At 50.7% G+C, this 13,467-nt stretch overlaps 1 protein-coding gene across 4 annotated transcripts in view; it reads left to right on the top strand.

Annotated features, from left to right (window-relative positions):
- Positions 1–13,467, top strand: part of NAV1 (neuron navigator 1) — a 244,343-nt gene that overhangs the window by 72,600 nt on the left and 158,276 nt on the right. For all 4 annotated transcript variants that reach the window (XM_049634335.1, XM_049634332.1, XM_049634333.1 and 1 more), the window contains exon 3: positions 5,818–5,921. In XM_049634335.1, the coding sequence (XP_049490292.1) occupies positions 5,818–5,921 (104 nt within the window). The remainder of the gene's footprint in view (positions 1–5,817; positions 5,922–13,467) is intronic.

Consider the following 13,467-nt stretch of genomic DNA (forward strand, 5'->3'; position numbering starts at 1 on the left):
AAGGAAAGAGAGAGAATCCCAAGCAGGCTCCACACTGTCAGCACAGAGCCTGACGTGGGGCTCAAACCCACGAATCGTGAGATCGTGACTTGAGTTGAAACCAAGAGTCGGTGGCTTAACCAACTGAGCCACCCAGGTGCCCTTAGTACACACGCTTTTTAAATAAAAATATAACTTTACTGGGGCGCCTGGGTGGCTCAGTCGGTTAAGCGTCTGAATTCAGCTCAGGTCATGATCTCATGGCTTGTGGGTTCATGCCCCGCGTCGGGCTCTGTGCTGACAGCTCGGAGCCTGGAGCCTGCTTCAGATTCTGTGTCTGCCTCCGTCTCTGCCCCTCCCCCGCTCATGCTCTATCTCTCAAAAATAAACAAACATTAAAAATAATAATAATAATTAAAATATATGTATATATAACTTTACTAAAATGGCCACATTAAGGAAACCAAGTTTTTTTTTCAATATATGAAGTTTATTGTCAAATTGGTTTCCATACAACACCCAGTGCTCATCCCAAAAGGTGCCCTCCTCAATACCCATCCCCCACCCTCCCCTCCCTCCCACCCCCCATCAACCCTCAGTTTGTTCTCAGTTTTTAAGAGTCTCTTATGCTTTGGCCCTCTTCCACTCTAACCTCTTTTTCTTTTTCTTTTTTTTTCTTCCCCTCCCCCATGGGTTTCTGTTAAGTTTCTCAGGATCCACATAAGAGTGAAACCATATGGTATCTGTCTTTCTCTGGATGGCTTATTTCACTTAGCATCACACTCTCCAGTTCCATCCACGTTGCTACAAAGGGCCCTATTTCATTCTTTCTCATGGCCACATAGTACTCCATTGTGTATATAAACCACAATTTCTTTATCCATTCATCAGTTGATGGACATTTAGGCTCTTCCAATAATTTGGCTATTGTTGACAGTGCTGCTATAAACATTGGGGTACAAGTGCCCCTATGCATCAGTACTCCTGTGTCCCTTGGGTAAATTCCTAGCAGTGCTATTGCTGGGTCATAGGGTAGGTCTATTTTTAATTTTCTGAGGAACCTCCACACTGTTTTCCAGAGCAGCTGCACCAGTTTGCATTCCCACTAACAGTGCAAGAGGGTTCCCATTTCTCCACATCCTCTCCAGCATCTGTAGTCTCCTGATTTGTTCATTTTGGCCACTCTGACTGGCGTGAGGTGATATCTGAGTGTGGTTTTGATTTGTATTTCCCTGATGAGGAGCGACATTGCACATCTTTTCATGTGCCTGTTGGCCATCCGGATGTCTTCTTTAGAGAAGTGTCTATTCATGTTTTCTGCCCATTTCTTCACTGGGTTATTTGTAAGGAAACCAAGTTTTAATTACTGAGCGTCACATGGTTTAGAGAGGCTCAAATGCAAATTAAGTACCTCCCTGACTAACCTGACTTTCTGGGTTTTCTCTCTGTGCTAGTGTGAGGAGAAACCCACTTCCGTTTGGGGTTTAAAAAGTTGGTACACCATTCCTGGGACACAGGGAATCTCTGTGGTGACAGAGCGTCTGGAGGGAGGCACTGGAAACCGCAAGGAGCTTTGACTTTTATTAGGAGCCAACAGTGTGACTCGGGCTCTGAAAAGTTCCGGGCACTCTTACACCTCAGCAGTAGATGTCCGGCGTCCAGGACAAGGAAGCCAATATTCCCACTCTGTTCACCATGTGGTCAGGCCTCTTTTAGAGTATCACTTCGGGACATCGCGTTTTAAAAGGACACTGATGCACAAAAACACATTTCGAGAAAGACGTACAGGTTGGTGCGGGATCCAAAAAAGGTGTGAGAAGAATGGTGAAAGGAACCGAGGCAGTTTACTTTGGAAAAGGAAGGCTTCGCGAGAGGCTCTGAGAGCTGTTCTCAAATATTTGAAGAGCTGTCACGTTGTAAGATAACTTAGATTTACCTGGTGCAGCTCCAGAGCACTAAGCATCATGGTGGTTGGAAGTCAGTTTGAGACAGACTGGAAGGTGAGTGGGAAAAACTTGCCAGCAACTGGAGAGGTTTACAAATTACTGATAAGGCAGTGAGCTTCCCGTCATGGCAGGCATTCTAGCTGACTCCACGATCAAAGGACATTCTTACCTGGGCGATCCCTGCCTCTCGGAGCATCTCTTCTGCCTGAAGGGCTGCCCACGCAGCACTCCGTGTGGCTTTTCCTAAGGAGCTCCTCACTTCTGTCCCTCGTGCCCGCCACGTAGATTCTCCCGCTGATGAGAGAACGCAAGGAAGCAAAAATGCAGGGCAGACCTTCCTTCGCGTGGCCTTTTCCCAATTAGTACAGTGTTTCCCTGGTGACTCTTTGACTTTCTTCTACCTGATCTCCTTCATTTTGAATTCAATCTTTGGGAAAAGTGTCTAGGCATTAAATTGTTTAAGATTTTACATTACCTACCCTACAAGTCCCTTGGCAGATTTAGACTCTGACATTTTTCGAAGAGGTCAGAACTCCTTCCTTGGAACATTCCAATGCAACACTTTACTGCATGTTATGCTCGCTTTGGCAGCACATGTACAAACATTTATTGCATGTTTGCATTTGAAACAGAAGTGGAAATGTGTTGTACCAACCCCGGAGAGGAGGCGGTCCTTTACCATGCTCCCTCCTACACCCTGCTCTAATCCTGGCCCTGGATTAGGGTGGTAGGGAGGGTCATGGTTTGGGCAAGGAAAGATTAGGACGAAGGCACCCCTATGTGCCGCAAGCAGGCTGGTGGGAGCCCGGTACGCCCCGTGGGACCTGGAGCTGCTGCCCAGGGCCAGGCTGGGCTACCTTTGCAAGTTTCATAGCCAAGGAGGTGCCATTTGCTCCCTAGAAGTCACAGATCTCCTGTCTTCATGGAAATTTCCTGCCCCCACCCCCCAGCACCTTAGCCTTTACTTTGGCCTTCTGCAAAGCTCCAGCTGATCACAGAAGAGAGGTTATCATGCTCCTCTCCCCGTCTCCAGCCTGTCCTGCCTGACCTGCTTCTCCAGGGAACAAATCCATCAGCCATCTTTTTCCTTGCCCATAACCATCTCTTTCCTAGGATCTGAGTGTGGCCCTTCCCAATGAAGTTCATCTCCTGCCTCTTCTCTGACCTGCCGCTGCCTCCCTTTGGTTGCCCCTGCTCGCTGGACCCAGAAAAGGCATAAATGCCTCTCAGTCTGCTCTCCAGATCCTCTGGTCTCATACTTGTGGTTCTCTCAGGTTCCCTCAGGTTTCCTCAGGTCTTCAACCTCCTTCTCCTCTGCTCTCCTGGAAAAAGGCCGCCTAAAGGATCACCACCCTGTTGCTGCCTTTTTCCAACTGCCGGGTGTTTTCCTTTTCTAACAGTTCTCTCCTTCCCTCCTCTGATCAGACTTCAGTTAGGAGGGTACAGGCAATGGTGTCAGGATAGGGTTACTGGTTTTCTTCTCTCAGGTTCAACCTCTAGCCAACTTCTAACATAGATGAAACTGTCCATTTGGGCTGGAAAGTGAAAGTGAGGAGAGACAGAGGAGAGACACTGGGGTTTCTGGCTGAGTTTGGGTGGGGGGGGGGGAGAATGGAGGCAGGCAGAGATGAAAGTGTGAAATCAACTGAGGTTAGAGCGATAGAGGCTGCCTTCCTCAGTGTTCCTGGGCCAGTGCAAGCTCTAACAAGCATGAGAGCAAACTATTTGTATTTTTTTTTAAATGTTTACTTGAGAGAGAGTGGACAGAGTGTGAGTGGGGGAGGGCAGAGAGGGGGAGGGCAGAGAGAGAGAGAGGAGGAGACACAGAATCTGAAGTAGGCTCCAGGCTCTGAGCTGTCAGCACAGATGCAGAACTCGAACTCGTGAACTGTGAGATCATGACCTCGGTTGGAGGCTCATCCAACTGAGCCATGCAGGCGCCCCAAACTATTTGTATATTTTTGAGACAGAGAGAGACAGAGCATGACTGGGGGAGGGTGGGGGGAGGGCCAGAGAAGAGAGGGAGACACAGAATCCGAAGCAGGATCCAGGCTCTGAGCTCTCAGCACAGACGCAGAACTCGAACTCACGAACTGTGAGATCATGACCTCGGTTGGATGCTTATCCAACTGAGCCACGCAGGTGCCCCAAACTATTTGTATTTCCTTAAGGTTTATTTATTTTTGAGACAGAGAGAGACAGAGCATGACCAGGGGGAGGGCCAGAGAGAGAGGGAGACACAGAACCCGAAGCAGGCTCCAGGCTGTCAGCACAGAGCCCGACGCGGGGCTCGAACTCACAGAGCGCGAGATCATGACCTGAGCCGAAGTCGGACGCTTAACCGACTGAGCCAGGGACGCTTAACCGACTGAGCCACCCAGGCACCTCAAACTATTTGTATTTCTAACGCTAGTTACTGCCTACCTGCTCTGGGTCAGGCGGTGCCTAGCTCTACATATACAATGCTATTCAGTGAAACATGTATACACTGTATAGAATTCCCTCTCCCCAGTTGAATGTCCTATTACTTTCTCAGCAGTGTGTTGCATTCCTTCAAAACCCCAGATCTATACTCATTTCTTCCAGGAAACCAAGCGACTTCAGCTTTTCTTTATCCCCATAATACTCAAACATCAGGCTGACATTGAACTGATGGTAGTACGTGGTGAGTGACCCCATCATACTGAGCAGTCCCCAGGGCAAGATGAGGTCTCCTGCTTTCTCGGAGTACCCCCACCCAGCTCTATTGCAAGCACCCACCTTAGGGGCCTGCACACACACAAGAACTCAATACTGCCTGCATGGCTTAGAAAGAGCCATTCAGGGGCAGCAAACACCTCACACAACCCTGGACTGTCAGACTGATCTGGGCCTTGGAGGTCATCTCTTCTGTCCCATGATGGAAGCGGGACCCAGAGAGAGAAAAGATTTGCTCTGCATTGCACAGCAAGTTAACAACAGAGCTGAGCCCAGAGGCCCAGCCATCTAGGTTGAAAAAAGGAAAACCTGGAGAGAGGAAGATGAAATTTCAGTCGCACTGGAGACTCACAGGGTCCCCTGACCCAGCCCCCGTCCCCAGGACCAGCCGTCAACTTCCCCTCCTGCGTGTACAGCTCACCCCTCCCCCTCCTACCAAGCTGCCAAAGGGTCCATTTAGCTGGAGACAGCGGGCGGACGGGTGGGCGGGCCAGCTCTGAGAGCCCAGGGTAATTGCCTATAATAAAAGCTCCCACAGCCTTTGTTCCTGGGAGCGATTGTACAGTTAGGGTTGTGCTCAGAAGTCTGCATGCACTTGGGAGCTGGTGCCCGGAGACCTCACCCTTCCTTCCTGCTGCCACACTGGCCCAGCATGAACTTATCCTCCTGGAGTCATTGTGACCTCAACTAAGCCTACCCCTCCATCTTCCCCCGGGTTGTGAGCAAGCCCAAGGAGGCCTGTGTGCCCCCTGAGCTCTCATAAGGAGTCAGTGACCTCAGCTTCAGAGGGAGCTCTTCCCTCTGTGTGTGCATGGCTATAATGCAGGCATGGCCCGAAGGCAGGGATCGCAGCAGGAGGAAGGACCCGAGGCCTGGGTTTCCTCTGTCCTGTGGGTGATTTGTGTTCCTGGGAATGGGTGGAATACCAAAGGGTGACTGGCATCGGGCATCCCCGTGCCCTCTGGAGTCCCCCCCCCCCCCAGAGCCCCTACCACTGGCCAAAGTTTGCCCAAGGCGTGCTGCGTGCTGGAGTGCACACGTGTGCGTGCCTGCCAGGGAGGGTCCAGCCCAGAGGGGTGCAGGGCACAGCAGAGGAGAAGATCCGAGCTCCAAGGGGATTTCCTTAGCTCCTTGGAGAAGCTTTGAGGCCAGGAGAACCCCTGCTATGAGTGACCACCCGTTCTCTGTCCCACAGGCTTCAGACAGACCAGGAACCTGGTCCCGTCCCCCAGGCTAGCTGGGCCCTCGATGGCTATTCTGGCCCCCCTGGTGGGACTGAGGAGAGCTTCTCCTACACAGGTAAGTGTTCTGGGGGAAAGACTTCCTCTTGGGGGTGGAGAGGCCACTGGACTAGATGTCTCCCCACTGCCCATGTGGAAGAAGTGACTTTGCTAAACAGGTCCCTCTCTTAACCATGAGACGTCAACCTGTGAATTGCACTTTGAGTTTCTGCCATGCTTGACTCAACCCAGGGTTGGTCCATCAAATCAAGCAGCACTTCAGAGTCAGGCTAGGAAAGCGGCCAGTGGGTGCCCTGTTTATCCAGGGGTCGGTTTCGGGAGCCACCGAGGGCCTGACAAAAAAGTAACAAGCTGGGAGACTGAGACGCAAGAGCCAGGTTCCAAGCAAAGCCCAGATGAACAGCGAAGGTGTCCTGGGAACCAGCGATGGTGTCCAGAGCCATTTGGCTAACTGCCTGACGACTGCTTCCTCTCCCGGGACCACTTTTCACAGGCCGCTCCCACACATATCATCTTTCCTGTGGCACCCTATAGTCACAACATAGTGACCTATAGTCACCTGATGCTTGTAGTCCTGGTGACTGAGCCTCAGGAGCCAGAATGTGAGACTCACCAAGAAGACCCCTGAAAGTCGGATACAGTGATATTCTGTAAGTGCAGAGACACTGCTTGTTCCCAGGTGCATCCCCAGTCTGGCCTCTGGCCCACGGCAGGTGCTCAGCAGGTGTCTCTGAATGAGTGACTGGTGAATGAATGGATGGGTGAATGCCTGTCAGGCACTACATTGGTCAGAATCTAAACTCTCCGCAGCGTTTGGGTGTGTGTGCTGATTTTCTTGCAACATTTAAGAAATACCCAGAGGGTGACTGTGGTGCACACGAGAGATACAGGAGACTCCATCCTGCCGGGCACCGGCTCTACCTATCCTTTGCTTGCCCCAGGAAGAGAATGAGCTTGCTTTTGGCAAACCTGGGATTGTCCAGAGAGTTTGTCTTAGCTTCGTCTCAGTGTTTTGCTCTGGTGGGCAAAGCTGGGGCATAGAACACAGCCTGACCCTTGTCATTGGACATGCCATTTCTGCCTTCTTGTCCCCTGTATGCTTGTGGTTGGGTGTTCCTCTTGGCTGGGGGCTGGGCCCTTTTGAGGCTTCTGCTGGCCTGGGCCCCAGCAGTGGTCTTGGGACCACTGTGACCCTGAAAACAGAGCAGCAACACGCATTCCATGGCAAGACTTGTAGAGGTTTACGGGGGTAGAGACTGGGCATCTAGAAAGTAAGCCATTGCCTCCCACAACAAGTACACACGCAGAGGAACCAGGGCATGGCGGGGGACAAAGGAAACCAAATTTCACTGGCACTGAAAAACCATCAGAATTAGAATGTGGTAACCAGGAAACTATGTGGAGCTCTATTTTTACATTTGCAGTTTTGTTAGTGTAATGGCTTCCTTATGTGTATGCCACGTTGTTGGAGGCTAATGATCTCCACCTAACCAGGCACTCGGTCCTAATTATTATCTGATGAGTTTGTGAGAGGACTTTCACGTTTAGCGTCTGCTGCAGACTGGCTTTAGGAGTCCCCCAGGCTTGTCAGCCGGAAGACCATCCTTCCCAGCTAGCTGGTTTGGGTTCCGCTGCGGGGTGGGGTGCCAATGAGCCTCTGGAGGTGATAAAGAAAGTGAGAAACCCTTGCTTCCTCCAAGGCTCCTGGGGAAGAGGAACAAGGTTCACTGCACGGCTTCTGCCCTGCACTGGCTGGTCGTCATGGTGACCCATCTCGGCCAACGATATACCAAGCTCTTTGAAGGGTTGGATGGAGGGAAAGATTTGGGGTCTGCCTGTGCTTTGTAGGGGAGCCTGTACTCAAGCCTGAAGAAAACAGATGAGACGAGAGATAATGGAAGGCTTCCGTTTTATGCCCTGCTCCCCTACCTCTGAACTTCACTCCTAGCATGTGGTGACTCATTCATTCATTTCTCCTTTCATTCAACCAACAAACCATCAGTGGGTGTTTGTCTTGTGCCAAACACCGTGCTCAACCCAAAGGTAGAAGATGAATAAGGGGCACCTGGCTGGTTCAGTCGGTAGAGCATGCCATTCTCGGTCTTGGGGTCGTGAGTTCAAGCCCCACATTGGGCATGGAGCCTGTATTTTTTTTAAATTTTTAAGGATTTATTATTTATTTTTGAGAGAGAGAGAGGCAGAGCATGAACAGGGAGGGGCAGAGAGAGAGACACACACACAGAATCCGAAGCAGCTCCAGGCTCTGAGCTGTCAGCACAGAGCCTGATGCAGGGCTTGAACCCATGAACTGCGAGATCATGACCTGAGCTGAAGTCAGATGCTTAGCCGACTGAGCCACCCAGGTGCCCCAATTTTTAAAAAAAAAATAAATAAATAATTTAAAAATTTGAAATGGCATTTATGTATAAAGATGAATACGACTTTGACCTGTTTTCAAGGCGTTCATAGTCTAAGGATTCGCTCCAGTGAGCCTGACCCACAGGATCTGTTGGCATCCCCAGTGACCCGGTGACCTGCCCTTGTAGGAGTCAATAGGACAGCCCAGTCAGTCCTTCCCTGACGAGGCCCTGCAGCATGAGGAAAACGCCGGGGTTATGCTGTCCAGTTTGTAGAAGGATACTTGGGTGCCTTGGAGAATAGAGTGCCATATCCTATATCGGTGTCATTCACAGAACCCAGCCCAGTCATTTCAGTTATCGATCCTGTGATTCCCATATCGATTTGTAGACGACAAGGGGCCGGTCTGCTTTCTTTTGTGGTTCAGATGTCCTTCTTGTTTGTGAGTCCATCTTGTTCCCCATGACGTAGCACTGTGCCTGCTGGTCAGTGTTTGGTGAAATGGTGAATTGAGTGAGTGAGGAAGGAATCGAAAGTCAGTGGTTATGGAATCATCTACCCTCTGTGGGCCTGTTTCTTGCCGGCTGAGGAGGAGCAAGCAGGCTTTCTCTGCCCTCTTCCCAATATGGTCCTTTCTGGCACCCAGGCATCTGCGGGGGGGGGGGGGGGGGGGCGGACACAGAAACCTTGAGGGGAGCAGGAAAAGGGTAAGACCTTTCCCAGCCTCGTACTACTTTCTTACCTCTGCTGCCTGGGGATAAAATCCAAACGAGGTGGAATAAGCTCTGTAGAACAGGAAGAGAATTTCCCATGATGACTCGGTACCAAACAGCGGTGTTGGGGTTGGCCTTCCTATGTCCCGAAGGTGTTCTGCCCCGAGCCCATGGGCGTTGGTGTGTGTGCCCTCACCCAGTCCTGGTTCACCTGGCTGTGCTGGTCAGGGCCCTGTGCTGGTCCCATCTGCTAACAGTCAGCACAAAAACATTGCATAGGCCACCATCAGATCTTAATTTGGAAAGCCAAGGGAAGCCAGTGCTGACATTTCTGTGTGCCCACATGTGTGAGGCCGTGTGCAGGAGGACTAGGAGAGGTTGCCCCAAGGTTGACACAGATTCCTTAATTACTTCCACTTTGTGGCATGTTTAAATGAGCGCTAAGTGGACACATAATGAGGGGATCTTCTCTCATCATAGCATGTGTCATTGGGGAACAAGCCAGAGCCTCCTCCCTGCCTTGCTTCTCACACAAGGGTTGATATATATAGAATGGGAGGGGCAGTGTGGAGTTTGGCCTTATGCTGGGGTTGTTTTGCTTTTCTCCTTTCCTCTCCCTTGTTGAGCTGACGCCATCTTTAAGCCATAATTAAGTTTTTCATGTTTTCGTGTGGATTTAAGAATGGGGATATAGAGTCCCCTTCTGAGAAAACTTGCAAACCTGGTGTGCCCTCCGCCAGGGCAGGGGAGAGGTCTGGTCACTGGACTCTGGGAGAGGAATTTGTTCTGGGCTTTTAAAGGTGGCTCCAGCACAGTGGTGCAAGCCCACTGGGCTCTTCTGGGAGCTTCAGGCCAAATCCAAGTACCCCAGGGCTACGAATGACTTGGAATCAAAGAACACAGGAAGTCAGAACTCTAATGAACTTCATGTATCACCCAGATATGGCCTCATTTTCGGTGGGAAGAGATGAGGCTCAGAAGGGAACAGACTTGTTCAAGACTCAAGACTGCCTGGTTAGTTAGCAGGTGAATTGAAGCCGGGACCCCTGCCTTCCAATGTCCCAAACACTCAAATGACCAGATGGTAACAAGGCCTACCATTTATTGAACACCTGCTGTGTGCAGAGCACAGTGCTGGATCCTTCACATAAAGTCCTTCATAAGCACCTTACACAGCCCTTTGTAGGTGGTACTCTTGTTCTGTGTTATAGATGAGGAAACTCCAGCTCAGAGAGGTTGCATGAAATCGCCCGTCCGAGGACACAGAGCTAGGGGGCTGTGCCAGGATTTGAATCCAGGCTTGTCAAAAAGTCATGCTCTGCTAGTGTTACTCCCCTGCCTTCCCGTTGCTGCCTTTACTCCCTGTGTCGGCTGCACACTGTTCAAGCTCGACGCGTTCTCCCTTAACCTCCGCCAAATGACGGGGAAGGAAACGGGGTCAGTGAGCCACAGTCCTACTGACATCCCCTCAATGTGAGCAAGCCCCGGGATGTCACTGGCTTCTCTGTCATCCCAAACCTGTGTCATTTCATGCTGAGTTCACACCGCCATGTTCCCTGCCCTCTGGGGACTTTCGGGCTAAGCTGAGCCTGATGTCCCAGCCATCCGTGGAGAGAGGACGTGCAGACAATTGACTAGAAAACACAGACCAAGTTCAGGGGCAGATGGCATTAGCTATGTTGGCAGGACTCAGGCGGCTCCATGCTGCTGTAGGCCGGAGGAGGCTCGGGAGTTCAGGGGCCCCTGGAGGCCCTGTTTGGATAAACAGGGTAGCCGTCTGGGACCAAGTAGATTTCTAGGAGCTGGGAAGGGAGGTAATAATAATATTGTGTAGCCGTGGCTAACACTTGCTATGACTTCCTCTGAATCAGGCACTGCCAATAAGCACGTTCAGTCCTTCTTTTTCCTTTTTTAAGCTTATTTATCTTAAGAAAGAGAGAGCAGGTTCGGGGCAGAGAGAGAGGGAGAGAGAGAATGCGAAGCAGGCTCTGCATTGTCAGCACAGAGCCTGATGCGGGGCTCGAACTCACGAACCTGAGCTCATGACCTGAGCCGAAACCAAGAGTTGGACATTTAACCGACTGAGCTGCCCAGGTGCCCCAGCACCTTCCACCCTTCTAAAAACTGTATGAGAGTTGGCACAACTCTAGCTTTGTATCACAGCTTTACCACTGGCACTGTGCAGCCTTGGGTAAGTTATTTAATTTCTCTGTGCTTCCATGATGATGATAGTACCTTCTTCTTAGGGTTTTGTGAGGACTTAACACCAGTGTAAGCACAGTGCTTAGAAGAGCACCCAGTAACAGTAAGTGCTTAACGCATGTTTGGTATTGTTTGTTATTGAGGGGAGTGCTGTTATTAACATGCCCACTTTACAGATGAGGAAAGGCTATGTGATGTGCCTAAGGTGGTCTGACTGGGATTGGAACCCAGAGAGCTCGATTTCAGAGGTCATGCTCGTAGCCATACATGCCACGACCCTGCCAAGTCCCGAGGTGCCCCAGGGAGGCTGGGAGAGGCAGTGGGATAACCACTTACAATGCACCAGGCACTGCTCTAGACAGTTGAGGAACATCCATGGACAAAACAGGCAAAGACCTCTGCCCTTGTGGAGCTTAGTATGTAGCAGTCTGGAACGGTGCAGTATACAGCCTGTGCAGCTGTATGTGATCTGCATGATGGCCCTGAAGAAGCCCCAAGTCTGGAATATGTCTCCCATCCCAAAGACATCCCAAAGAAGCCAGGCCAGAACTCTGGCTTCATGGCACCCCATGAGAATACAAACAGCAGCAGTCTGTGGGCCGCCCGCTTCACCCCAAATCTTCAGTGCTGGAGTAGATGAATAGAAGAGGAAGGTGGGAAACTTTCCCTCGTGGTTCTCCTAGAGAATTACCCCTATACCTCCATACCTGTCTGACCTAGACTCAGCTTCCTCCTGCAGGTTTCTGGAGATTCAACTCTCCCAACTGAGATGAACTGCTTTAGTTCTTCCTGAGAATTCCTGGCCATTTGTTAGCTCTCCGTGCGCTTGCGGGCCACAGGAAGGTCCTGAGGATAAGGATACTAACTCGGGGGAGGTCGGCCTGGTGACTAGGAATCTCTCCAGATCCGACTACCCCACAACGACTCGAAAGTGTTAGCCCAGGAGCTGTGGGGCTGCTAGACATTTCAGCCCTGGGAGGAGGAAGGACCCTGAACCATTTGCTAAACTTCCAGGACTGCCCTTCCTTGAACCAGTGGATAGAAACTTCCATGACCAATCCGGAGAAACCCCACTTCAGTGTTGCCCTAAAGCCTTGGCTTCGCAGGTCTTTGTCCCACCCCTTTAAGCAAAGGCTGGCCAATGTTCTTCATAACTTCCCAGAAACAGGGTCTCCCTGGGAAGGCCCAGGGCTTTAGTCCCTCCCTCTGGCACCACTGAATGGACAGAAACCGGAACACAGGAACACAGGAACACAGCGTCTCCACCCCTCCCCATATGCCTCCCCATCCCCTTGATAAGAGGATTAGGGTCTCCTACTGAGAGACTTCCCCCCCCAACAATAAGGTTGCCCAGCAGGCTTACAGGGAAGGAGCTCTGGGAGAGGCAGTTGAAGAGAGTGAGGCGACACAGACACAATAACGGGAAGATTAAGTGCTGAGAATTACCCCAGTCATAATATTCCTCGTCCTGAGTCCTTTAAGAGGCGGAAGAAATCAAAAACCCGCCTGCCTGTGTGTGGCTCCCGGGTTGTGGGAGTCCTGTGCTTCAGAGAGAGCTGAAGATAATTAAAAAGTCAGGGCAGAGGGAAGGTCAGTGTGTATGGGGTCATCCCCAAGCCCTTTGGGGGGAGGGCGACAGGACAGAGAAAGGGTTAGTCTCAGTCGTCCCTTCTCTCCAGAAAATCATTCCACATCCACAGAGGGCTGGAAAAGGAAATAAGTGTGGTGAGAATGATCGAGGTCACATAGATAAGAGAACTTCCCAGCTGGAGGAGGGCTCTACCCCTTTAGAAGCGGAGGGAGGGCAGCCCTCGTGTTCACATAAAGACTGGCACAGGGGTAGGAGCTTGACCCAAGGAGCCCAGGGCATCCTTCCTGCCTGAGAATCTGGGTTTCCATGGAGGCAGGAAGAAGCACAGTGGTGGTAAGCTCCTTGTGATGAAATCAGGCTGTGTGAAAGGCAAAGTTCTCATCATGCTTTGAAACTCCCACCCATCACGCGAATGAATATTCTTAACATTTGCGGAGCAATTTTTATAAGCTAAGTAATTGCCAGTGATTATTCTATTAAAATTCAATGAAATATGCATCCATAGCATTCCTCTGTTTAATTTCTCGTTTAAAAGCCTAACAAAAATTCTGATAAACCACAGAGGTGCCAACTGAAAACGTGTACAGCCATGAAACGGGAGTGGCTTTCTCTCCAAGGTGGTGACAATGTTCCCCAGCTGGTTCTGGGTCAGGTGGGCAAAGGTCTCTCCCTACTCCTACAGTTGTTGGGGTTTTTAAAAAACTTTTTGGCATCAAGAACCTCTTTCAGAACCTGGTTAG

Source organism: Panthera uncia, chromosome F1, assembly GCF_023721935.1.
Source record: "Panthera uncia isolate 11264 chromosome F1, Puncia_PCG_1.0, whole genome shotgun sequence".
Lineage (NCBI taxonomy): Eukaryota > Metazoa > Chordata > Mammalia > Carnivora > Felidae > Panthera > Panthera uncia.